This window comes from Camelus bactrianus, chromosome 27 (genome assembly GCF_048773025.1).
Source record: "Camelus bactrianus isolate YW-2024 breed Bactrian camel chromosome 27, ASM4877302v1, whole genome shotgun sequence".
In the NCBI taxonomy this organism is placed as follows: domain Eukaryota; kingdom Metazoa; phylum Chordata; class Mammalia; order Artiodactyla; family Camelidae; genus Camelus; species Camelus bactrianus.
Genome location: NC_133565.1, coordinates 26,870,716 through 26,897,165, shown reverse-complemented (window position 1 = coordinate 26,897,165; position 26,450 = coordinate 26,870,716). Strand labels below are relative to the sequence as shown.

Here is a 26,450-nt window from a genome sequence, read left to right as displayed (position 1 = left end):
TTTCCTGAAAATCAAAGAGCCCTAATTATAAGAGGGGTGTTCCCACATCTTGAGATGATCATCCTCAGGACTTACAGGATTTCTCAAGAAGAGACATTCTGAGGGCTTAAGGCATTCAGCCATGCTCTCTCATGCCTATACTGTCCACTAGGAGGATCTGAGCAGATGGGGTGTTTCACCACATCCCCAAGCCCCTGCACCTCAGGTCCAGAGATCTGAACCAGTCTCAGAGAAGATCTCAAATTAGGGTACAAAAAGCAAGCTTTGAGGGCATTGAAGGCCAGTTCCCATTCACCAAGTGCCTTTAGGCAAGTCTGCTTCTGCCCAGGGAAAGTGCTCCCTGAATAGCATGGCTGGGCTCAAGGAGAGGGTCTCTGGGCATTCTTCACAACCCAAGAGGACTCAGTTTTATCACCTGCTCCTCATTTATAACCAAAATGGAAGCCTAACTTGAGCTGCCAGAGATAACCCTTATTTCCAGGAAAGGAAATCAGGACAGAGTAGGGGAGCAGCAGTATTATATCCCAGACACAGAGACCCTTAAAATATCTAATGCTAACAAGATATATGCTGGACCCATATGAAGAAAATAATAGAACTTAAAAAGAAATAAGAAAGAAGGCCTGAATAATGGAAGTAAAGAAAGAAAGAAAGCTAATGTTAAGATAATGATTTTTCCAAATTAATTCTTCTACTTAATGCAATCTCAAAGTACCAACGGTATAGAGACAGAAAGCTGATTAGTGGTTGCCTGGGTCTGGGGTTGGAACAAGAATTAACTGCATAAATGAACAAGGATATTTTTAAGGGGATGGAAATGTTTTAAAACTGGATTGTGATGATGGCTGCACAACTCTGAATTGTATATATTGAATTGGACACTTTAAACAGGTGAATGTTATTGGTATATAAATTATACCTCAATAAAGCTGTTTAAAAATATATATCAGCAAATTCTACTAAAAGACCATTCAAAATTCAAATCTGACTAGTCTTCCATGAAAGGATTTAATAGGCTTTTGATCTTATTAAAAATAATTAATCACTTTTTTTTTAAATGTGGTTTTTAAAAATGGTGAATATAAAGATACAGGGTAAAAATCAATGGTATCTGGGAGTTAGGAAAAATTCAAACAATGATTCTAAACAAGAGGCATAAATAAGAGAGATTAGCTCAAAAAATGTTTAAAAGAAGTATAAGAGGGTTGCTCTGCCAGAAATTAAAGCTACAATAAAAATGAGATCATTCTGTTATAAAAGTCAATAAACAGATTAATGAATTATGATAGATTTATATATGGGAACAAAAAGTCTTTAGTGGATATAAAAATTAGTATATAAAGAAAGAATCACAAACTAATAGGAAAAGGTTGACTATTCCACAAAGATTGATATTGGGGGAAATTACCTACTTATTAACCAAAAACTGAGCTAGAGACTGATGCTATGCTATACTCCCCAATAAATTCCAGGTTAATTTAAACGTCAAATGAAGGAATTCAGACAACAAAAATCATAAAAATATAGATTTATATTTAACTAACCTTGGAATAAGGAAGGAAAACATAAACACTTTGGAAGAAATGATAAAAATAGGCATATTGTGGCATCTACATAACCACTAAAAATGATGTTTTTCAGATAATTTTAGGAACCATGAGAAAATGTTTATGAAATAATCAGGAATAAAGAAAGCAAGATGTAAAACTGAATAACAATGTAAATTAAATTTAAAAAATAATAAAATGCATTATAAAAAGATTGGTAGATATACCAAGATGTCTCTAGGTGGTAGAATTATAGCGAATTTTTACTTTTTCTTCTGAATTTTTAGAATTTCCCCCCATATTTTTTACTATGGCCATGTGTTTCTTTCACAACCAGAAAAATAGATTAAAAAAATATGTATATATATATTTAGTAGAATGAGAACATTAAAAACCAGTCAAATTCAGCCACTAAAAAGCAACAGCTTCAACATTTACATAAATTTTAAATGCCTTTTTCACATGTATGATATATTTACATTTTTTAAGCATAAAAAAGTAAAATAAAAGTCACAAAAGCTCTTTGCAGGAACAGCAGAACCTCTGCAGACAGCTTCTCCTGTACCTGCACTGCCCCAGCCCATTCTTCCCACGTTTGGGAGGCAAAGAGGGTCTTGCCGTCCTGGCTGTGATATTTGCCACTGCTGTGGGTGGAAAAGCCAGAGTCACTCACAGCCTTGGCCACCAGCCTGGTCTCTTTCCAAATGTGCTCCCCAGGAGGGGTCCATGAGGGCCATCCCTACAGTAGGCCCTGCTGTCCAGCCTGTGGGCTGTCAGCCACATGGAGGGGCCCCACCTGGGCCACTAGGAACTCACCTCTCCAGCTCCTGAAATCTCCTGAGACCACGCATGCAGGGGTGAGAGTCATGAACAGAGTCCAGAGAGTTTGGTTTGAGGTTCACCCCACTCCAAAGACCTCTGAACTACTGTCCCCACAGACTAACCTCAGCACCCACTGAAATAAAACCATTTCCCCTGACCACCCTTAAAACTGGTCTCTCCCTCCTGCCCTGTGAGAGTTCTCTCCATGGGAAAGGCAGCCCCCCCCCACCCCGTTCCCCACCAAGCATCCCTTTCCCATTGCCCTCCAGGAGATACTGCGGGGCTTGTCCCTCATGTGTTTCCCTTCACTGTTCTAAGAAGCCATCTGTCCTCTGCCCTGACTCCTATGACACACTGCTTGCAGCTGCTCCTTCTGTTGCCTGGGACCCACGCTCCTGTTTCCTCCATCCCAAGAAACAATGTCATCTTAGTTCCCGCCAAAATGCTGTCTCCACTTAGGGTTGCCAGATTTAGCAAAGAGAAACACAGGACACCCACTTAAATTTGAATTTCAGACAAACCACCACTAATTTCTCAGTATAACTATATCCTATCTACTTTATCCACCCCACTCCCACTCCTGAAATGCTTTTTCTTTCTGCCACTCATAAGAAATACTGTCTTCTTTCTGCCCCACTATAAGTCACTCCGTCTCCCTAAACTCCTGTGAAATAACTGCCTGCCGTTTGCCCCCTGAAACATGAAACACTGACCAAATGGGACAAACTGTTTCTCTTCTGTCAATCCTCTCAATCCCGTTCCTCCCTTCCCTCTTTCCCCCCATCAAACTCCTTAATACTTAATGTCACCCATCTGCCTCTTTCTTTGAAGAGTAGATACACCCATCTCCACACAAAACTTCTTTCCTCTGTTCACTACCTGATAGCCAGAAAATGACAGCACTTCTGTTCCCAGCTAATACCTTAAACTTACCGCCATTTATTTCATTCTTAACATGCACCAGGCCTTGTGCCAAGCACTCTGGTTCTCACAACAGCCCTACGAAGTAGGCATTACTACTATTATGGTTTTATGGCTTGCCCAAGATCACACAATTTTAAGGGTAGTCAGATTTGCATATAGGTTACCAGATCCAAAATCTTAGATAAAAACCTGGGTTAAGCCAGAATTTTCTGGATATTGGATATTTTTTAAATATTCTAATAAGCATCCAGGTCAAGATCCACTGCACACTACAGACACTCATCACTCTCTCCCTCCCTTTTCCTCCCCAAAGAACACTGTCTTCCTCCACTTCCCTCTGGGGTACAGTCCCCTGGCAGTGAACTCCCATGCTGTCAGAGAAAAGGGTCACCGTCAGGCTGTGCTGCCCACATGCCTGGCATCTGGGGACTGCCTGGAGAGAGGGCCAGACCTGTGGTCCCCTGCTCCTGGCTGGCACTCCATCCCCACCTCACCCGCTTCTATAAATATCCCGCTGCTCACTGGCTGCCGAGCTGTTGTAGCAAGAGTTTCCATGAGGTCAGCTTCCCTGAGTGGCCTCCAGGCACCCAACACCCATGCTTACCTTTCCTGGAGTCCTGTGGGCTGCTCGCCCCTGCAGTGGGCTATCCCGGGTGCTGTGTCTCCGCCGGGCGGGGGGTGTGGGCACTTGGGCAGAGGCCTGAGGCGTGGCCTTCCCTTGGTCCTGGGCCCCAGGTTCTGGATCTTGACTCAGGGAAGAATCTGGCTTGCTGCTGGTGGTGGGCTCCCCTTTGGGCTTCGGAGGGGCAAATCTCTTCCTGTTGAACAGCTTAGTCTGCTGAGGGGCTGAGGACATGGGCTGGCCAGGGGCTCCAGGCCCCCTCTCACCTCCAGCCTTGCTGGGTGCCTTCCCTGAGGGCATCTCTCCAGGGGCCCTGCCGCTGGGGGTCTGGGACTCCTTCCTCCCCTGAGGCCTGACTGCCCAGGTGCTCTCTAGATACATGTCCTTCAGGGAGAAATACACTTCCTGGTCTGGGCCTGGGACAGGGGCTGCGGCAGGGACATTCTGGGCCTGGTCTTGAGTGCCTGCAGCAGAAGCAGGCTTCCTGGTGCCATCCACTTCAGAGGACCCAGGCCCTCGTGCGGCCCTGCCTCTGGGCCGGGTCTGAATCTTCTCCGTACCCATGGGCCCCTGTGTCCCACGGGAGTCAGGCTTGTCTGAACTGGGGACATAATTTTCAGAGAAACGGTGGCTTCGAGCTGCCTTCTCTAACTCTGGCTTCTGTAGACCTTGCTTAGGTTCTTCATCTTTCTTTTTCTTCTTGGCCCCAGACTCCTTTCTGGGGACTCTCTGAGGCCCCAGCTCCATGGCCTCACAGATGTATGTTAACAGGCCATGCTCCCCATCCTCCCCATTCTCAGGGGCAGCCTCCCCATTGGTGGTCACCTCTCCTGAAGCAAAACTGTTGATCAGGCCCAAACCTGCGTGTCGATCAGGCTCAGTCTCTCCTTCCTGCCAAACCACGCGAGTCCCATCCTCGGCCTCCCGGGTTGGGGCTGAGGGGGCTGGCACCTTGGCCCCACTCAGCCGCCGCTTTCGCTGGAAGCGGTCAGGGCTGAGCTTGCGCAGGGTGTCGGCCTCTCCCACCACCTCCTTCCCATGCTTCCAGCTCTGCTCAATCTCCCGCAGCTTTGCTGCAGCCTTGCGCTTCAGCTTGGCAAACCAGCGCTGGTGGATCTTGTACTCAGTCATGGTGCCCACCTCCAAGACCCCTGAGCAGGACACAATGCCTTTGGCATTCCGGGCAGAGGCCTGGTAGATGGCAGCATCTTCTTCTCGACACCTAGAGGGAGGAGCATGAGAGGGAGGTGAGAGCCCCCACGCCCCGCAGCCAGGGCCTCCCTGAGTTGGGTGTGCTGCCCCACCCACTGCCCATCCTGCCCTGAGTGCCACGCCCTGCCTCAGATGTCACCACATCCAACACTCTCCATTACAGCTGAGGAAACTGAGGCTGGCAAGAGGGTGGGAGCTGACCAAGGTCATGCTGTTCCAGGAGGGATTAGACTTGGGGCCCAGGAGAGCTCCCATCAAAAGCAGGTGACCCACACAGCCCCTCGTGAAGTAAGGATGACACAGGAGCTTTTTTTGGCAGCTGACCTCATGGAAAATGTTTCTGTGGGTCAGGACCTCCACTGGTTGCGCTCAGCTTTCTGGCTGTCAGAAATACTCCCACCCTGGCCTTAGGAGATCCCAGACACTGGCAGGCAGACACAATTCACCAGGTGGTTCAACTCAGCTGCAGAACCCTTGATCCTGCCTGGACATCTTCATCCAGCTGACTCCATTTCTGAGGGCAGGCTTGGACCATAGGACCCTAGGGAGGGCGGAGAGAGCAGAACAGGCCCCTCTCCCTCACCTGTAGAGCTGCAGTGTGTGGCGGTTGCCCTGATGAGTGATCTCGTATTTTGGCAAGCCACAGTAGCGGTCCAGCTCTGTATCATCCTTGTACCAGGTCACCTCTGGCTCTGGGTATCCTAAGAAGAAAGCGGGAGATTTTGTTGCAGGAAAACCAGTTCCAAAATTGTGGGAGGAGAGAACAGAAGGCCATGGCTTCCCCAGACCACCTGAAGGACTGGTTTCCCCAGACCACCTGCCCCAGGCTTGCAGGAAGAGGAGGTCTATCATATGGCTCAGCTTATTTTTAGAAGCTAGGCCCTGTCAAACATGAAAACTGTTCCCCTTCAGCAGCTGGAAGGCAAGTATAGAGGACAAACTTCCTAACTTCTGGTAAGAAGGGAAGCAGGGCATTTCCATAAAGCTTTGGCTGGTAGTAATAAGCTCCCTTTCCTCAGTGGCCTGTTTCACATCCTTAACTGTAATAACAGCTCTACCCTCAGAGGTCTTTCCCCAACACCCAACATCAACACCACTGCCAAGAGCCCTCTGTCTCCCATTCCAGGTTCCTGAACTGTTAGTATTCCTTGATGACACAGCTAAAACATCCAGCCATCCAACCAGTCATCATCCATCTATCCACCCATCCACACCTACCTTCCCACCCTTTCACTGTTGTGAAACTGACTGAGGTGTTTTCCCAGCCTCTCCTCTCTGGACTTCCAGCCCTATATACAAAGAGAGCTTCCAACTGTGAGAATCACTTGTCCCTGCCTCCACGGCCACATAACTGACTGGTCCAGTAATGTGTATCAGATTGTGTATCAGATAGTCTAATCCAATTCTTTGACCTAGTATTTGGGAATAAGAACCTAGAGACAGTCTACCCTAGTGTCTAGTAATAACTTTGAAAGGGTACAGCTGTGTTCTGCCACACGGACTGAGAAGCAGACAAAGTTGGTCTACAGCGAGATGGAAAGTGAAGCTGACGTTCAGGATACAATAAGAAAAATGAGACAAGAGTCCCAACATCCTTCCAAATACTAGCTCCATTCCCTGTCTGGGCACAGCTACACTCCTACTTGTCAATTCCACAAGAAACCCATCTAAGCCTTATCAGTGAATTCTGCTTCATTTCTTTCTTTCTTTTTTTTTTTTCCCTACTAGGAAGTACTTTAATCTTTTTTCTTAGAAAAAAAAATTCCAGACACTAACAGTTCACAACATTTCAACAACAAAGTACTGGTTTAGAGAGGTTTCCGGGAGCTGGGGGTTCTAGAGTATTAGGAAGAAAAGTTGCTATTCTGCTTCACCACATATGGATGGCATAGGTCATAAATGGGAGACTTCTGGCTACTAAGCCAGTATCCGAACCCAGTGGAATGACATCTGCTTCATTTCTTAAGCTGACTCCAAGTAGTTTGCAATGATTATTAGAAATCAAAGACTCCTAAAACATATTCCCTCAAATATATATATTAGGTGTGTGCTGACTGCCAAGCAAGGTTATGAAGCTACAGAAGCTTGACAGACAGCTCTGTGCTCTCAGGGAACCTATTATACAACAGAGAAGATAGGACAGGCCTCCACAAAAGGCAGGGGTGCACATGCATCTGTGCACGCAGGCTCTGCCATCCCTGCTGTCTATAGATACACTGCCCACATGCCTGTCTAAAGCCACCCTCACTGGATCCCATCTCCTCTTGATGAGATGTCTCATCAAGGACATCTCCTTAACAATTATTCCTCCTCTCTACTGTATCATCAAACTTTTCCTCTCTTATGTCATTCTTACCACATAGAAGCTGCTGTACTGTCTCCCTCCTTTTAGAAGAACTTCATTTGAGCCCACATCCTCCTCCAGCCCCTGCCCCCATTTCTCTGTTCCCTCCTTTACAGAGAAATTCTTTGAAAGAGTTTTCTGTACTCACTGTCCTCACTCCCTCTCCTCCAGTCAGGCTGTTGTACACACCACTGCACCAGAATGCTCCTGTCAAGGTCACCCATGACTTGCACATTGCCAAATCCCCTGGCCGTTCTGAAGCCTCGTCTGCCTCATCTATCAGCAGTGACCCTCCCTTCCTGAAACCTTTCCTCACTTGCTTCTGGATGCCACTCCTTCTGAGTACTCTCCCTACTTCACTGGCCACTTTTCCTAATCTCTTTCACCTGCCCCTCTTCACCACCTAGGCCTATAAATGTTAGATGCGCCAGGGCTCAAGCCTCAGAACCGTTTTCCATTCTCTATCCATATAACCTAGGGGATCTAATCCTGCCCTGCGGCCTTTAAATATCTATATCCTCATGACTCCCAAATTTGTATCTCTAGCTCAGACCTCTTCCTTGAACTCTCAGTTCTTATTTCTGACTGTGTACCTATCCCCACTTGGAGATCTAATCAGTATCAGACTTAGTAAGTTCCAAGCCAAGATCCTCATTCCTCTTTCCAAGCCAGGTCCCACATATCTTGGTAAATGGCAACTTCATTGTTCTGATTCGGCTCAGGCCAAAACCCTGGAGGAAATCGTTTATTCTTTCCTTTTTCTCACACCCACTCCATCAGACCATCCTAATGGCCCTCCCTTAAGAATATATCCAGAATCTGGTCACTTCTTGCCACTCCCCACCATCAACCTGGTCCATCTCACACCTCAATTTCTGCAACAACCTCCTTGCTGATCTCACTACATCCATCCTGGCCTCTCTTCAGCCCATTCTCAGCACAGCATCCAGAGCCTTTTAAAATAAAATCAGGTCCTAGCACTCCTCTGCTCAAAACACCCTGACAGCCCCCATCTGATTAAGGCCCTCATGATCTTGGCCCCTACAACACTGGCCTCACCTCCTCTCACTCACTGCCTTGCTGCCGCAGGCCAGCCACACAGCCCAAGGCCTCGAACACCATGTGAGCATCACAGCTGATTCCTTCTGCCCCTGTTCGCGTGTGACCTCCTCAGGGAGGTCTTCCCTACCACCCTGTGTGAAACAGCGACTCTCTCTCCCTGGCCTTCTTATCGCTCTCATGTTTCTTTTTCTCCACAGAATGCATTGCTACCTGACAGATTATACCCTTATGAATTTGTTAGTTTACATGCCTCTTCTCCAACCCCCGGGGGAAAGAACAGCTCCGTGACTTGTCCGTGTTATTCGCTGCTATGTCCCCAGTTCCTAGAATAGTGCCTGGTATGGAATCAACACTCATTAAATATTTATAGATGAATGAATGAAGCAACGCACTAAGGGCTCAGGGTACAGAGAAGGGAACAAGCACCTCTGGCTGGGGAATCAGGGAAGGCTTTATGGCATGAGTGGCATTTGAAATGGCTGCGAAGGGCGGGTAGAATTTCAGAAAATGTGGGTTCAGTGCCTCTGCTTCCCTTTCATAGCACCAGTCACGATATTGTAACTGACTATTTCCTTGTCTGTCTCCCCTCCTAGACTTATGTCCTGCGTGAGTCAGAATCATCTCTTCTTCACTTCTATAACCCCACCATCTCAGACATTGCATGGAACATAGTAGTTAATTAATAAAAATCTGTTGGATGAGTGAGTAAATAAGGAAGGGCATGAGTGAGCAAACAGACAAGAGGTGAGTGGGAAGGGCATGCCTGACAGATGAACCACAACAGTAGAGTGTAGGGTGGAAAGCAGAGGGCATGTTGGGGAACTGCATACAGGAGCAGGGAGCAAGGGAGGCGAGGCTGCAGCTGGGTCGGCCAGGAACAAACTCTGGGCAGCCCTGACTGTAAAGCGAGCCCCATGTTTCCACTGTGAGCTAAAGCCCCTGGTTACATCACTGTGTGTGTCCTCACCATCCTGTGGGATGATCTCATCCCTACAAGGGCCCGGCTCAGAGCCTCCTTGACCCATGATCTGCCCAGTTGGGCCTCAGCCTCCAGGGCATCTGAGTCCAGTCAGGCTGGAGCAAGGGGGCAGGGACGGGGCAAGGAAGGAAACGCTGAATGGACCCCACAGCCATAAGCCTGGGGCCTCAGCCCCCATGTCACCTTTGGTGCCTTTTCACAAAGTGGAGGCCAACCTGTTAGCTTAGGGTTTGATGACAACAGTGGGTTCTGGAAACAACTTTATTTAGGGAGGAAACATTTCCTTGTCCCCTGGATAATGTGAACTGTACTCTAAAACACACAAAAGCAAGGGAGGTCCTTCACTCCCAGCTGCACACACATGTAAGCCCATGTTTGTGCCCAGAGGTAGGTGTGCATACGCACACACTCAGCCCTGGCCAGGAGAGCCCACAGCGGTGGCCTTCTCTCCTCCCATTCACACCCTGATACCTCCGCTTCATGGCCAGCGTGCCTGAGTCCGGAGCTCAGCTCCAAGACTATCAGCCTCATCCCAACTATTCCTAGTTTGGAGAAGCTCAGATTCAGGAGAAGAATAATGATGAATGTAAATTTAGAGTTTTCAAAAAGTTTCAAATATAAAAGTTCATTTGGCCCTCATAACAATCCTGTGAAAAGAATTGTGAACATTTATTTATTGAAGACTTACTATGTGCCAGATACTGAGATGAACATTTTTCATGTAATCCTCATTTAATCCTCACGAAAGTCCTATGAAGAATGTACTTTTACTAATCCCCAATTTCCCCAAGAGGAAATTAAGGCTTCTGCCCAGTCATCCAACTCATATGCAGAAGAGGCAGAATTCAAATCTCTCTCTTCTACAAAACAGGCAGGGTGTTTGAATCTCTATTTTACACAAAAGGAAGATGAGACTCAGAGAAACCAAGTAACTTACTCAAGGGCACACAGCTGGCACATGACAAAGCCCTTGGTTTCCTTTTCCTTATTCCACTGCTCTTTCCACTGGTGATTCTGGGACCAGTATGTAAGTTTCTGCCCCCAGCAGTCATTATCTTAGACTTATTTCTTTAAAATGAGTATTTTCAGGAACTTAGTTCTGTCTGAAGGCTGAGTCCCTCTGTCCAGCCAGCCTGCTACTGATGCTTCCTTCTCCTGCCCCAACACACACACACACACACACACACACACACACACACACACACACACACACACACTAACTCAGAATCTACAACAGAGTTGAGGAGAGTAGGGGAAGGGGGCCACCATGCTGGATAGAGATGGGCAGCCTCAAGGAGGACAGTGGCATTCTGGCCAGAGGGCTCCCTGGGGGAGACAGGAGCCAGAAGGCCCAGTCAAGGATACTGTGAGAGGGAAGAACCTCACTCAAGGCCACTTCTCCAGGTCCCCAAGGGCTTCCCCCAGAGCTCAGCCAGCCAGGGCACTGGCACAGACTCTTCTTCCTCACCTGGAATAGGTTCTGACCCACTGAAAAAGAATCACCTACTCCTGGCAGGGCCTTGGTTAGGCTGATTCACCCCAACCTCATTTAGGGAATGCTACCAGCAAGGAGGGAGGAAGGGCAGCAGGTGTGGTCACTCAGTTTCCATGGGACAAGCCAGGATCACCATACCAGTCTCACACGGAGGCCAGTCTCAGCCATACATCCATTCACCATCCTCTATTCTAGATGGGGGAGATCCAATTTCTAACGCTCTTTCCTTTGTTCTCTGATCTTTCTGCACCACCTCTCACCTACAATCTACATGTTCTCCTTGCTAATTAAGAAAGGCTTGTTTACCGTGTGTGTACTGTGGTGATCGTAGAGACTTCTTTCCTAATCTGCCAAATAAAACTCAGGTAACTGAAGACTTTTGATAGACGTGGGGTGGGGGGCAGGCAGAAGGAGGGAACTAGGCACAACCACGGACTAAGGTATGGATGCTCGAGATAGCTAGAGCCCTGGAACTCTGATAGGCTCAACTGGTAGTGCTGTAGATCTCAGCAGGCAGGTGCTTCTGAGCAGAAGACCACGGACCTGACTGGCCATCATGAGACATGGGCATTATGGCAATTGAGAGGATACATTTTGTTAATTTGAGTTGGGCTTGAGACGGGGATAAGCTTACTCCCATGATGAGACTGTGGGTATTCAATAAAACACCCCAAGATTCTGTAAGTCAGAGTCATGTCAGCTTCACGATGTTCTCAGAGTCCATGGCTACAAAGGACAGAATGGAAGAAGGAGAGATGGGAGGCCCCCGCAGCAGCTGCTGTTGTCAAGTCACTGAAGGTGCAGCTGAACGAACAGGCAATGTGGACAGTGGCAAAGACACTGATTTTGTCATCAGCACAGCCAGGTTCACCGTGGTCATGTTGGCAAATGTGCGCTGAGCACCTTCGTGCTGCTGCAGAGGCACAATGTGTCTGCTGGGTGCTCTATCCCTGCAGACCTCACGATCTTGTTCCGGAGAGAGATGTACGAACAAAGAAACTGTACTATAAAGACAAAGCAAGAGCTCTCTGTGCAAATGCTGGAGGTGGCCTCCTGGAGGATGAGCTGTTTGAGCTGGCCTTAAAAGATGAGAAGAGGAGGCAAAGAACAAGTGGGCTTCGAGGTAAAAAGGTAGCATAAGCACACCTTCTGTTTCCACTCTCCCCCCAAACCCACTAAGCTACACTAGTGAGGTTTTTTATTAAAAACAAATAAATAAAGCCACAAAGAAGGTGAGAACAAGCAAGGAGAGGAACAGGAACAACATTTTGGAAGTTGGAAAGCAGATGGACAAGTAGAAACTGACTTAGCCGACCCAAGACAGCTTAATTCTAAGCTAGCAGTGGGGAAAACTGAGAACTATCCTTTGAACACTGGAAAAGTCCAAAAGGGCATAGGAACTGGCAACCAGATACTTCTGGAACTGAGGGTCAAGGGGAAGGAGAGGTTAAAGGATGTGTGAAAAAACAATCAGATCTCTGGATCCCCTCACCCACTCCATACCACTGTAACTGCTCCTTCCCCACCTTGGCCAAAGATGAGGTTTATTATCTGGAAAGGTAAAACTTTGCCCTAAGGGTAAGCCAGCACAATTAAGGGCTTGAAAACTGAAAAATTTAATAGCCATATATATAAAATAAATGCTTTAAGCTGAGACCCACCCAACCCTCTAATCAGCATAGCTCCCGGAAAACTAGGGCAAAACACTAAAGAAACTTACTTTGTCAGTTCCCAACAGTGGCCGCCAGATCACCCTACAGAGAAAACCTGTTTTCAAGCCCCTTCTACTTGCTCAGAACTTCCAATCAGCTTTTTAGTCCCCATCTATTAATCATTATTTAACAGCCAAAGATTCCTAGATATCTGAGGAAAGCCTATAAATAGAAGATTAAGGACCAAAACAATTAAACAGAAAAAAGCAAATTGGAAGAAACACAAACTATGCAGGGAGAAGGAAACTTTTAGAAAACTATCACTACTCATCCCACAAAGCTAAAAGAAGATATTATATTTATAAAAAGAACAGATGCTATGAAAAAGGATTTAAAAAGAACTCTTAGAAATTAAATTCCCATGATGACACTGTGGGTATTCAGAAGAGTTGAATAGAAGAGTTGAAAGATAACACTAAGGGAATCTCTCAGAAAGAACAAAAAGACAAATAGATGAAAGGGAAGAAAAGATAAGAAAATAAGAGAATGAGTCCAGGGCAGCAGACATGCATGTAATAAGAGTTCCAGAAAGAAAGAACAGAGAAAACAAGAGGAAGAAATCAACAGCAAAACAATCTCAAATTTCCCAGAACTAAAGGCCATCAGTTTCCAGACAGAAAGCGTCCAAGCACGCTCCAGGATGAAAAGACACCCATATCAAGATACATCATTATGAAATATCAGAGCACTCTTAAAAACTCCCAGAGAGAAAAACCAGTCTCATGCAAAGAATCAGGAATCAAACCGTCTTCCTGTTCTAAACAGTAACATTGGACGCTGGAAGGCAATGCAGTAATGTCTTCAGAATTCTGAAGAATTCTTTTCAACTTAGAATTCTATACCTAGCCAAACTCTCCATGAAGAATAAAGTAGGGGAAAAAAAGACATTTTCAGACACGAATTGTCTAATAAAGGAGAAAGAGACAGATGTGGAATACAAAAAAACAAAACAAAACAGGAAATCTACCACAGGAGAGGTGAAGGGAGAGCCTAGGATGACAACTGTGCACCAGATACAGATAGCAATTAAATCTCACTGGAGCAGAATGACTCAAAGAGTACAGAGGTTGAGAGTTGTCATCACATTGCCTCCTGATGTTGTACCATCTTTGGGACCCGATGAAACCACTGGAGGATGTAGCTCAATAAAGCCAGAGAGTAAACCAAAGAAAGGGAAGACATGAGGTCCAGGAGACTGAATAAAACCCAGGAGAAAGGCAAAGGGAAGGCCTAGGATAACAGCTGTGTATTAGGCCTAAAAGGCCACCAGTTCAGATGGAAAAATAGGGACGTCTCCGAGGGAAGTAACCGACAGTACTGATGGCATTGACCTTGTGAAAAGTCGCTTTAAAGGCTATTAGAAGCTATAAGAAAAACTAGTCATAGACACCAAAAAGCTAACTAACTGAAAAATTAAAGAAAGTACTAACTTTAGGAAAAACAGAAGAAAGAAATACAATCATAGCATACTACAATGTTTGGTTATGAATAATACTGCACAGGTGTAACAAGGTAAACAGAAATACTGATTTAAGCAAAAATTATGATATAGCTCTATTGAGAAGATAAGTGAGGGGAAGCTGAGAAAATAATGGTGAAGAGAGCAAATTCCCTCTCTACCGTAACAGGAAGACTAGACAGCATCTAAACCTGAAGACTCAGAAGTTAGCAGTATTCACATATTACTCAGCATTATAGAAATGTATATACACCAGAAGAAAGAGTTAAAGGCTGAAAACAGTTGTTTCTGGGAAACGTTGGGTGAACAGGAGGAGTGAACTTAGATATTTTTTGATATATGCATTTTAGCACAATCTGAAGCCTTAAGCTTTTGCATGTATTAATTTGATAAAATAAAAATTAATTGTCTTTAAAAAGAAGGATTAAAGACATTCTATATAGGGAAGATAGCATATGAAAAAGCAGAGTTGTGAACAAGCCGAGTTTTTCTAGAAAACTGTTAGTGCCCAGGAATGTAACAGGTGCAGGCATAAGCAAGCAGCTTCAGATGCTGCAGAGCAAAAGCAGTATCTCCTCTTCACCAGCTTTGTGGGCCTTGTGGTCACCTAAACTGTTCTAGTTTCTTTCCTCTGTAAGATCTGACTAATAACAGCACTGCCTTCATAGAGTTTTGAAAGAATTCAATGGCAGATGGAAACAGATGAATTTTTGCAAGCATGTTACGCTATACAAAGGTAAGGAAGGCAGGCACATCTCTGTCCTGCGGAAGTGTTCTCGGCTTCGAGCTTGGAGGGTTCCGGGCAAGGCAGAAAACTGCCTAGGGGAGCCCAATCCCAGGGAAGCTGTTCAGCTGCCTGGGGCAGATGAGGTCCCCAGAATCAGAGCATATCACAGCTGGAAACCACCAATGCCATGATTTACTAAAACAATGGGCTCTTGGAGAGAACCCTGACCTACTGGCTGCAGAGCTGGGAGAGGTAAAGCACCTGCTGGGGAGTCCTGCAGGCTGTGAAGCAGGTGGAGTTAACACAGTGGGAGAAGCTGCTGGGAGGTCTGGGGGAGGGGCAATGCCCAGGGCCAGCTTCCCAGTACTCTCAGCTCTTTCCCCCACCCTCCAAGGAGTGTCACTCTGTTTCCCATTCTACCAACTTATTGCTTCAAATTCCACCATGGAATTCAGTGACATGCACATAATGACAGTCTTAATTTCTAACACTTATATGATACTTACTGTGTGCCAGGTACTGTTGCAAATGCTTTGCATGAATTAATGCACTCAGTCTCACAATGAAGTTCCTACTATTCTCATCCCCACTTTGCAGATGAGGTGCTGAGAGGCCATATAACCTACTCAGTATCACATAATTGGAAAGGGGACGAGCCAGCATTCCAAGCCAGGCAGTCTGTCTCCAGGGTCTGCAGTCAGAAACACTATACATCACTGTCTCTCAGGCTTGAAACTCCCAAGACTCAAACTGCTCAACTATAAAATGGGGATATTTGAGGGAAAGGCCTCAAAAACTTTTTTCAATTGGAGAGCTTCTTTCCTTGGAATAAGATTCATCAGTCATGCATATATATATGCCTGAGGGTGAGGAACTTTTAGGGAAGACAAGTTTGAAGAAGAGCAGGGTGTATGTGTGGCTCCAGAATGGGAGGAGAAAGGGACCCCAAGCCACATAGGGAGATCAAACTGGAGAGAAAGCTAAGAAGACAACTGTCAGCTTGCACATTTTTGTGCACATAGCCAACCCCGTTCCATGCCTGTCCCCACAGCCCCCTTGGGCCCTGATCTGTGCAGCAGTCCTGGCATGGATCATACAGATGGCCTCGTTACCTGTGACGATGCAGGTGAATCTGACGTCGCTGTCCTCAGACACAGCCCGGGACTTGAGCGTGGTCTCAAATAGTGGCTGGGTCTCCTCTGTTAGCTGAGCAATGATGGAGCAGAAGGTGCTCCTAGGAAAGGCAAAAAACTACTCAGAGCAGTCTTCCCCCATTCCCACCACAGTATACCACAGCCTGGTGTTGTCCAAGGCAGCTTAAATCTTACCATGTCCGTCCGTCATCTCGTGGCCATGGCTCTAGCACCTGGGCAAGTCTTTCTTCAAAAGAGACTAGGTCTCTTGGCCAGGTCAGGAGCAGGGATGTTACCAAGGGGCTGAATGGAATCCTGACTCAGACTCATTACAACAGGCAGGCTTCTGACCATGGACCAGGCTCCTGAGCATGCCAGACCACCAGTCCTGGCATCCCCATCCCATCCTTACTCAGGGGGGCCTGGCTTCACACTCCACCTTTCATCTCCAGGGAAGCTCGTGCACAGAGGAGACACACACATGGATAGGCCCAGCCTCAGAGATGGAGACCTCAGCACAGCAGAGCCTCCATTCATGCCAAAGAGGGAAAAGATGGCTAATCCCAAGGATCCATAGGCCTAGGAGCTCAGGGGCCTCTCCTAAAGCTTCAGCTCAGAAGAAAAGCCCCTGCATTTGTAAGCATAGGCCCATAGTAGAAAAGAATAAGCTGGCCGATGCCAGGGGTCTAGACCCAATGGTGGACTGTAGCTCCTAGGAGTATCAGAAAAGAAAGATTTAAATGAATTCTGACCCTAAACAGGGCTACAGACCTACAATGGAAAGCCAGCCATGGCTCCCTTGTTCCACCCTTGGATACCACATGCTCAAGCGAATACATGGCTGGCAGCTCGAGGACCAACCAGCAGGACTGCCACATCCAAACAGATCTGCTCCTGCAAAAGCCAGGGCTTTTAGTTCCCTTGTGATAGTCCATCTCGCAGGATTCAGGGGCATTTGTGGGCTCACTGAGTCCAGTACAGACTCACCAGCACTGCTCAGCATTGACAGCCCTCTCCTGTCTGTGCACACGAAGCAAACCACCATGCCAAGTCCTTTCATGGGCCAGCAGAGACAGTGCATCCCTAGGCGTGAAGTGTAACCACATAGCCAGATTGTATGGTGCACAAGTCGTGCCCAGCCCTCCTCCCCCTCCCAACTCACACACCCTATTGTGAGCAGCAGGGAGGACTGTGAGGGTAATGTGAAGAGGAGCAGGAGGAACTGTGGTGGGAAAGACAAATCATTCAAAGCTGCCCTTCTCTGTGCCTCAGAGGAGGGGTGGTCGCCCGCGGGCAGTGTGTGTCACCCACGACCTGTCCATCAGGGCAGGTGAGAGTCTGGGAACACAAGCAAACAGGAGCTGCCACCCTACTTTGTGGGGAGGGCATCCACATTCAATTTATCATTTCTGTGGGTGTCATTCTGGACTTGAGTTTGAGGAGAAAGGCTGCATCCCAGGAACAGTGTCTAGAATCAAGGAAGACTTCTGCACTGATTGGGGTCCAGCTGTGCTTCCTGGACAGGAATGCAGATGCCTGGGCCTTCGGAAAGTTGACAGGAGTCCTCCCCCACAAAGACTACCTAGAAAGGGGATCCCAACTTCTCATGTGCCTGAACACTTGAGTTGGGACTGCATTTAAGACTTCCATAACACTCTCTACAACACTCTTGCCTAGAACTTACTGTCTAATAAGTAACTTATTAGAACTAGGAACTGTCTTTTCCTTTCCCTTTTAATCCACTCAGAAGTAGTGGATCCTTTAGGATCTAAACTATCAACTCTCTGGAACTCAGGAATTACAACATCTGAAAACATTTCTTGCTGCTCTCATACTAACAGTAATTTCTGACTTTGGGGAATATCAAATCCCAACCAACAGTTTCTGGAGAAAATTGCCATGCCAAAAGTAATCAGAGTTCTACAATTTTGCAGCTAATTCAAAACATCCATAATTATGTCCTCCCTACATAATTTGAATCCTACCCTACTCTTGAACATGAGCCTGGATCTAGTATTTAGCTTAGGCTCTTAGGGATGAAGCCACTTGGACATGAAGTCTAAGAAAATAAGCTACTGGGTAAGAGAAAAACAGGGAAATTATGCTTCAAGAAAATTTGCAGACGGGGGTAGGGTGTAGCTCAGCGGTCGAGCAGATGCTTAGCATGTATGAGGTCCTGGGTTCAATCCCCAGTACCTCCATTAAAAAAATTAAGTGCACTTAATTACCTCCCCACCAAATTAAAAAAAAGAAAAGAAAATTTGCAGAGACAAGTGCTCATGCTAGATATTCAACAACAGGTATTTATGTTATTTCATTATCTTTTTTTGAGTGAGAAAGAATGCTTATCTTCCCAAACTTTCCACACTAGGTCCTAAGCTATATTATAAAAAATGTTTACATTGGGAAATCATAAGTAACTGCTGAAAAGGATAACTAGAAGAAGGCCTTCTAGGGGAGCGGATCTGGGGTGCATTTGAGGGGGACAGGGAGAGTCACTGCATACACCATCATATTTTATTGCATGTCACCGCTTTCTGACCCCACTTTCCAAACCACGTAGATGTGGGATGGACTCTGAGTGTGCTGATTCCAGTCCCTTGGAAAGCCAAGAAATCTTCACATCTGGAAATGGTCTGGTCCCACCCTGACACCTCCAAGTCCTTCCAATTCTGTGACTTCATAAGGATATCAGAGCCTAATCATGTGCCTCTACAGAATGCCAGAATCACTGGTTTTCAACACGTTCAAAGGAACCTAACCCTACCCTTAGGTTTGGTTATTCACCTTGCTTTAAATAAACTTCCAAGATCCTCTCTTTCAGCACTTACCATGCTCCGCTTTGAATTAGTTGTGATACCCTCTCTTCCACCCTTTCAGACCATGAGCCACTCGGAACAAATGTCCCTCAGTATTCTCCCCTATCAAAGGAATTGTACATGGTAGATACTAACTATGTCTGTAGACATTATCAGCTGTTCAGAAACCAGTTAGCTACTCAGAAATCTTTCTTGGTGTAAAGAAACTGTAGTCATCTTTTCCCAAATCGACCAGAGAGTCTGGGATGAGGCCCAAGTGGTGGGAAACCTTCCCACTTCGATCATAACTGTCAGTTCAGCCAGGGGCAGAGAGCTGTCCCCAGCTCAGGAGGCATGAGGACAGTCATTCAACAGGCAAGCCTTGACCATGGGCCCTACTCAGGCACTGCCCTGGCTCTGAAGCAGATTCAGAGAACAAGCTAATGCAGGAATATGCTAACATGGTATTCCCTGACCTTACAGAGTTCACAGTCTGCAGGGGTGGAGAGGAGCCAAAGGAAAGGGAAATTCAGAGAAAGAGATGATAGAAGGAGAACTTCAAGAACAGAAAAAAAATTTTTTTTAAGGTAGTAGCCAGGGTTAGAAGATAGACAATAAGGTATCAAACCTAGATATGTGGTTACAAAAACCATGAAAACCTAGGATGGGGGAGAAATGGGTCACATGACTGGTGGCTCTCTGTTCTGGTCCCATAGTGCTTCTCCCAGGGGCACAGAGATATAGTTGCAGGCGTCTTGGGAACCCTTGCCTATTTCTGGGTCACTGCACCCCTTTCAAATGGTCCATGCAAGCATTAACTCTGGCCCCTGTGAGACCCATGCTCACATGAGTGCCCTTTCACACCCTCCCCAACCACCCTCCAGCCCTCCCTTCACCACATGCAGCCTGGTTAGTGCACAAGCAATCACCCAGAGGCCCCTCAATGCCCAGACCCAAGAAAAAAAGCAGTCAGAGAAAAGTAATGCAATGGTGCGTTTACCTTCCAGAGCTGGGGTGAGACAACCGGTTGCTTGATAAGCTAAGCAAAAACAGCAAATGGAATCATTAGGCCAAAAAAGCAAGGAGAGGAGGAGGCGAAATCAACAACAGTCGGCAAAGTATTAATCGGCCACCATCTGGGGCCTAAGGGCCTTTCTATTAAAAGGGACCAGCTGTCTCAGTTGGCCTGCTCCAGCTAGCAAGTGGCCTCACCACCTGACACCAACGTATCTGAAACCAAGAGCTCGTTAAATGCAGCAGAGTCCAGGGACGTGGTTAGGCAGGAAGGAAGCCCCTCGGGGCTGCACTTTGAGAAAGGTGTGTCCTGTGTACTTGAGTCACTTATAGGTGCCTGGCATGTTTCCCCAGCCCGCAGCACACCAGCTCCTGCTTCAACCCTTGATCTTTTGGGGGAGAAGAGCTCCCATTCCTGGAAATCCCCTCACAGGCTGGAAAGGAGATAGGTGGCTTGGAGAACACCCATTAATATGTTTAAGTATGGTTAAAGAGGCCACGCAAGGCAAACCAGCTGGGAGAGTAAAAAAGAGGAGAAAAACAAAGCGGTTAATTCAGCAGGAGCCAGGAGGCACCCAATTTGGTCAGACTAGCACAAGGTCCGTTATGCTTAGAGGCCCTGATCATTGATCCCTTCTGCCCTGGGGCAGCTGAAAGCAGACACCAGCTAGGGACTGTGTAAGCCACGAGGGTGGAGGCGTTGAGGACCTACACAGGGCCTCCCCTTAATGGATATCCAGCCCACTTGATATGAGCCAGCTTTTACCTCTGCCTCCGCTTTTCCTAACATAGATATCTCCAGTGGAGTCTGGGGCTGCTATCTCCCACAGCTCTCTGAGAGATCCCAGGGCCACTCTATCCACACACATTCCTTCAGCTGTCCCCACCATGAGAATAGCTTTTCCTTTGTTATCAGCAACCCAGCCTGCTCCATGGAAGTTTCAGTCTACATATCTAACTACTGACAGCCTGTATCTTTATAACCAAAATATCCAAACTCATCCTCTACCCAAAAACACGGCTTCCACTCTAGTGCTCCTGTGTTTGTGTATACCGCCAGCACTCTCCCAAACTCCAAAGCTGTAAATCTGCCATTTTGGTCTACTCTTTGTCCTCCCAAGCCCAGTCAGTCAATAATCTCTTCTCTCTACTCCTTCTGCTGTGTTCTGATCTAGACCCTTATAGTTCCATATTTAATGACCACCTCAACCCCTGTTCCTTTACCCCTCATATCACACCATCTCTCTGAAAAAAAAAAAAAAAAAAAAGCTACAACCCCCCCACTGTATATTACATTGTCTACACTCCTTGACTGGGCACTTAAACCCCTCTATCACCTACTCACACTCCTACTACAATCATAGTTCTCTACTTTCCAACACTCAGGTTCCACTGTAACCAGACCTGCCCTTCACTAGCATGGACACGGCCACTCCTGGCCTCTGAGACTTCAGTTTTGTCCTCCCTGCTTGGAAAGCCCTCCCACTTTCCTTCTGCTCATCTAAATCCTGCCCACCCAGGCTTCAAACCTAGATCTTTTCGTAGCTTCTATAGTTCCTAGCACAGTGCTAGGCATACAGTGGGTCTTCAATAGCTGTTTCATGGAAGGAAGAGAGAGAAAGAGGGACAGGAGGGAGGGAGGGAAGGGAAGTGCATTTTTCAAACCCAAAGGGTCCCACCCCCAAGAGGGAGCTCCTGCTCCAGAATGAAGCTGCCTTTGCTCAGAGCTTTAAAAATCCCTCAGAGGCTGTGAGGGTAGAACTTCCCATGGTTTCAAGGCACTGGCCAACTGCATCCTTTCCTGACCATGAACTTCGTTTGCCTTTCTTCTCAAAATGGAGAGATTTCTCCTTTGCTGAGTCTGGATCTCCTCCCTGGGAGAAGGAGAGCATCAGCTCTCTAATTCAGACAGAAAGTGACAGGATCCACAGTTTCTGCCTGCAGGTGGTGATGGTGACCCCTCCCTGGCTCTCTCTAGGACTGGCTGTAATGCTCTGCCCTCTGGCTCCAGGGTCCTGCTTTCTCTAGGCTTCACCCTTAAATAGTTAGCCATGTCAGGAGTCCTGAGTGATGGAGGAAACTTGTCTTCAGAAGGTGGGAGATCTTTGTGTACCCTGCTGACTGGGCCAAAGGTAGGCTCAGGGCTCTCACCCTCAGGTGAGAAGGGAACTCCTCATTTACTGATTATGAGGGGGTCAGAATCAGAGACGTCAAATGTTGGAGCAGAAAGGCCTAAAAGACCTATTCGTTCTATAGAATGGGAATTCAGGGTCTAGGAAGGAAAGGTCTCTTCATAAAGGAGAAAAGGGCAGGAGGGACGAGGACTGGCCATGGAAGCTGCAGCCACCCATTTTTTCCTGGTTTTCATATATTCTGGGACATAAAACGCCCTCAGAAAGTCCTGGCCTGATGCCCCAGTTTCCCTGAAAGTTCTAGATAACCTGCCTGACTCAAGCAAAATGGAAGAGGTGTTACAAAGCTGTAGCAAATATCATGAGTTCTGCTGCTCCTCTGAGCCCACATGGACCAGGGCCTCCAAGACATGATGAGGCAGGGATTTCTGGAATTTCTAACTCCCTCAGAAGCTACTTAGTTATAATTGCATCCACCCAGCTGTGGTTCCTTAACCAACTCTAGTCTATCCATGCCCCACCTTCCTGTAGACACTTGATACCCCAGGAGGTAGGGCCTAAAGTTTGGTGGGACTATATGCATGTTGGACCTCTGACCCCAGTAGGTATTAGAAATATCCTTGAGCTGACTATGGACTCGAAACCGCTCCAGGCTTGTGGGGAAGGGAAGGTACACACAGGAAGATAGGTTCTAGACCTGGGCCAAAGCTTCTGGCAGCTTGGCCCCCAGCCTAACTGTCCATCAGCTCCCAGGAGCAGCCCACCCTCCCAAGGGCCCCCGAAAATGATGACTCACAAGCTCTATGAAAGATCTGCATAGAGGTGGACCCAGAAAATGTTGAAGTCAGTACTGAGTGGGACAGAACTTGTCTCTGAGGACGCTGGGATAGTCAGGGCTCATCTGGACTGGAGCCAGGGACAGCTGGCAAAGTTCTCAAGGGACCCTCTTTCTCCTTGTCTCTTTGGCGAGAGGCTTTTCCATAGGTGAGAGAAATCTGGCCCTCCTTGTCCCTCAGGACTTGTGGGGGTCAGTGGCCAGTTGGCTGAGGCAAAATACAGCCCATAGTATTGGGTCATAAAACCCCCTCTCCCACTGCCCCAACTCTGCCCCTACAAACACTCGTAAAGAGTCTCCTTTTAAGAACATACTCACTTAGGTCCAAAGAGACTTAAGCCAGACACTAATCTACCCGTAGTTCTCAGGCTGACACAGTGCTTTGTTCTCATTTGATGTGCAGTTAAAATTTATCTAACATACAACTGTCAGGCAGGCAGCTTTAGGAAGTGTGCACTCTTTTCCTTTTTCCTAACAGCCCAGATCCCCTACCCTCCCAATTCTGCCTGGTTTTCAAGCCATCCTGCTGCTGTCTCCAAGAAGGGCCCTGCTTCCCTCTTCTACTTGTTCCGCTGGTATTGCCAAAGGCCAGACACGGGAGGCAAAGCCCAGACAAATCACTGTGACAACTGTGAGACACGTGTGAGGCTCCTACAAGGCAGTAAGCTTCACCACGTACTGGAATAAACATACAAATTTCATTCCAGTTTTTCCATAGAGCCAGTGGTTGGGAGGAAGGGGCATTCTTTCCTGGCAACCAGGGGCCTTGTTGAGTTTGACTCAGTCACCAACACCAGCCCTCAGCCCTGCCCCAGACATGTGACACCATTTGACGAGTTTTATGCAGAAACCGGTTCCGGTTACATTTGAACTTTTCCAACTCCAAGGTCAACAGAACTCAGCCAATCCACGAGGAAGTGCTTGGAACTTTTCCTGAATGTCCTTGATGTCTGTTTTTCTGCTGTTTTAAGAACAGAGGACAAGAGGTCTCCAGACAGCTTCTCAGAGGAGTGGCTGTTTTCTGCATAACCTGCAGCAAGCCAACTTCTGGGGCTGTGACACAACCACTGTCCCAATAGCCAACCATCACAATTACCTTTGGAATAGGCTCCAGAGTTGGAGGGAAACTGAGCTGCCATAGGGGACAGGAAGTGTCCGTCTCCATGGTAATACACCGTTCCTGTGTGTCTGTGTGCCTCTGAGTGCAGATGCTTCTCTATTGTCTACGTGTCTTTATACCTGTGGATAGCCTAGCTCCTAGAACAAAGCATCCACACCTCTTTAACTCTTGGAAGAGGAGCAAAGGGCTCATCAGTTCAGTCCCCTCCCTTGGCATCCCATTTCCTCAAACTGGGCAGGGCAATTGGCCTCCTCAGAGCCACAAGCTCTGAATCTTCAGGCAGGGCCAACCAGCACCTCCTGCCACCCCTTCACCTCATTAGCCCCCATAAAGATCCCGGGGAAAACCAAAGTCCTCGGTCCAGAGGAAGAACCCTCTTTGCATGGGTTTATTTCTTCCTGGTGAATCGTGAGCTAAGCAGCCCCACTCAGGGCAGTCCGCGCTTCGCTCCTCCCGCTATCAGCCCACCCCCCATGAATGCTTTCCCCCTCCCTTCCAGTCGGGAGGAATTTCGGCCTCTCCAGCTCTCCTTATCTCGAACGGTGGAATCCAAGGCCAGGGAGTAGCTGCGCCTGGGGTGAGGGTGCGGAGGGGCGGGACTGAGGTACGCAGATAAGGAGAGCCTTCAGGCCCCTGTGAAATCACCCCAAAGTAGGTCCTTTCTCTTCCCCTGAGCCTCATATTGCCAGAGGCCTGAGGCCCACGGGCCATGAGAGGTCAAGAGGAGCCGTGAGGGGCCGTGAGGGCCGGGCCGGCCTGGCCGTGTCCCCAGGCCTCGGGCGGCGCGCCGGGGGCCCATCCGAGGGCCTCGCACTTGGCCTCCGCCCGCCCGACGCGCCACCCCGGCCCCCAGGGCGCGACTCACCTGGTCTCGGGCCGCACGCTGAGCAGGTAGCTGCGGCTGGTGGGGCTGGGAATCCACACTGGCCCGTCGTCCTCGCCGTCGTCCCCCGCCCCGGACCGTCCGCCCGAGCCCCAGCCGCGGCTGGGGGCCCTCCGCGACCCCATGCTGCTGCCGGCTCGCGCCCGCCGCCGGCCCCTGCCCGCTCTCCAGGCCCCTGCCCGCTCTCCAGGCCCCTGCCCGCCAGGCCCCCGCGCCGCTGGCGGCCGCTCCCGCCCGCCGCTGACGCGCGCCCCTATTTATAGTCCCGGGCCCAGCCGTCGTCGTCACCTGCTGCTGTCCCTCCCCCGGTCCGGCCGGGCCAGCGCGGCCTCCGAGGCGCCGGGGGGCGCCGGGCCGCGGGGGCCCCCGCCAGGCCCCGCCTGAGGGGGACGACTCCGGTCCATGGGTTCCTTCCCTCAGTCGACGGCCCGACGTGTGTGGAGCGCCCCCTCCGCGCCCGCAGCTGCCCCGCGTCGGGGCCCGGGGCCCGGGGAGGCCTCTCGGAGCGAGGGGGTGAAGGGGGAGCCCCCTCACCGAGGACCCCGGCGTCCTGTCAGCCTGCCTTCCCCGCTCGCGTCCCGTTTTGCAGGCGTGGAAGCTCGGGTTCTGCGGCCTTTGCCAAGCGGAAGGTGTAGAAGTACCCAAGATGCTGCGCGGGGGTTGCGAGGGAAGCCCCGAGACCGGCGAGGCCAGGGGAAGGCGCCGAGGGGCGAGAAGCTGCTTGGAGCTTGGGCTCGATCCACTAGGAGCCAAAGACCCGCCAGTCTTTCTGGCAGCAGCCCTGACTGACCCTGGCCTTGCCAGTGGCGGCTAGTCCAGCACTTAGACAAACCCAAACCCACATACTTCCATAAGTGACCTCAGTCCCTAGGAGGCCAGAACTCCTCTGAAAATGTCTTGTATTTCCCTTCATTACCTAGCACACATTAGGGGTTCAGTAAACACTTCTAGAACCTCCTTCTCCTCCCTGTTCGGCCTCTATTTCCTAGCACCCGAGGGGGAAATGGGCTGAGTTCTAATGCTCAGAAAAACAATATAATCATTCAAAAATTTCTGACAGTAAAATTCTAAGCACTGTCTAAGCCTGGTTCTAAACATTGGGAGTGACCACAGTTTGTTTATCCATCTTTTTATCTCCTGTATCCTTGAGAGTATCCAGAAAGTCCCTGGAGCTGGGTGGTTATAATCATTAGAAAGTTGGAGCAAAAGAGTGCAACCCCTCTGTTCTAGAAGCTACACTCAGATCCCCACTCCTTTTGCAAACGGCTCTTCCCCCACTCTCAGTGTGGTTCCAATGGCAACTGCCTTGTTCCCACATGTGCCCACGCCCCCACTACCTCCACTCTCTCATCTGACTCAAGCCAGGCTATTCATGGTACCCATCTCCCTGACCACATCAGTCCCAAGGTGTGTCAAAGTTCTTCACCAAAACGTTTTTAACTGGAATCAGGGAAGAAAACCAGTCCTTCTGTGGTGGAAAACTGAGCTGTGAGGTCTAAGCTTTCAGCAGCCATATTTTCTGCTGTGTGGAGAAGGCCAATATGCAGTGAGGAAGAAGGAAGCCAAACAGAGAAGTGAAGGCAAGGGGCAGAGAGTCCTGATGGTTTTCAGGTGCCTTGTTGTAAGTGTT

At 48.3% G+C, this 26,450-nt stretch overlaps 1 protein-coding gene across 4 annotated transcripts in view; it reads right to left on the bottom strand.

Moving 5' to 3' along the window:
• Positions 1-25,064, bottom strand: part of ALPK3 (alpha kinase 3) — a 48,394-nt gene extending 23,330 nt beyond the window's left edge. The window contains exons 1-5 of one of the 4 annotated variants that reach the window (XM_074354024.1): positions 24,803-25,064; positions 19,837-19,875; positions 16,018-16,139; positions 5,711-5,828; positions 3,898-5,137 (exon numbers count right to left, since the gene is read on the bottom strand). In XM_074354024.1, coding sequence (XP_074210125.1) covers positions 3,898-5,137; positions 5,711-5,828; positions 16,018-16,139; positions 19,837-19,875; positions 24,803-24,945 — 1,662 coding nt within the window. In that variant the 5' untranslated portion in view covers positions 24,946-25,064. Of the gene's footprint in view, positions 1-3,897; positions 5,138-5,710; positions 5,829-15,411; positions 15,584-16,017; positions 16,140-19,836; positions 19,876-24,802 lie in introns of those variants that run through there. The other 3 variants (XM_074354021.1, XM_074354022.1, XM_074354023.1) reach the window with 3 other exon arrangements.
• Between the last annotated feature and the right edge of the window lie 1,386 nt (positions 25,065-26,450).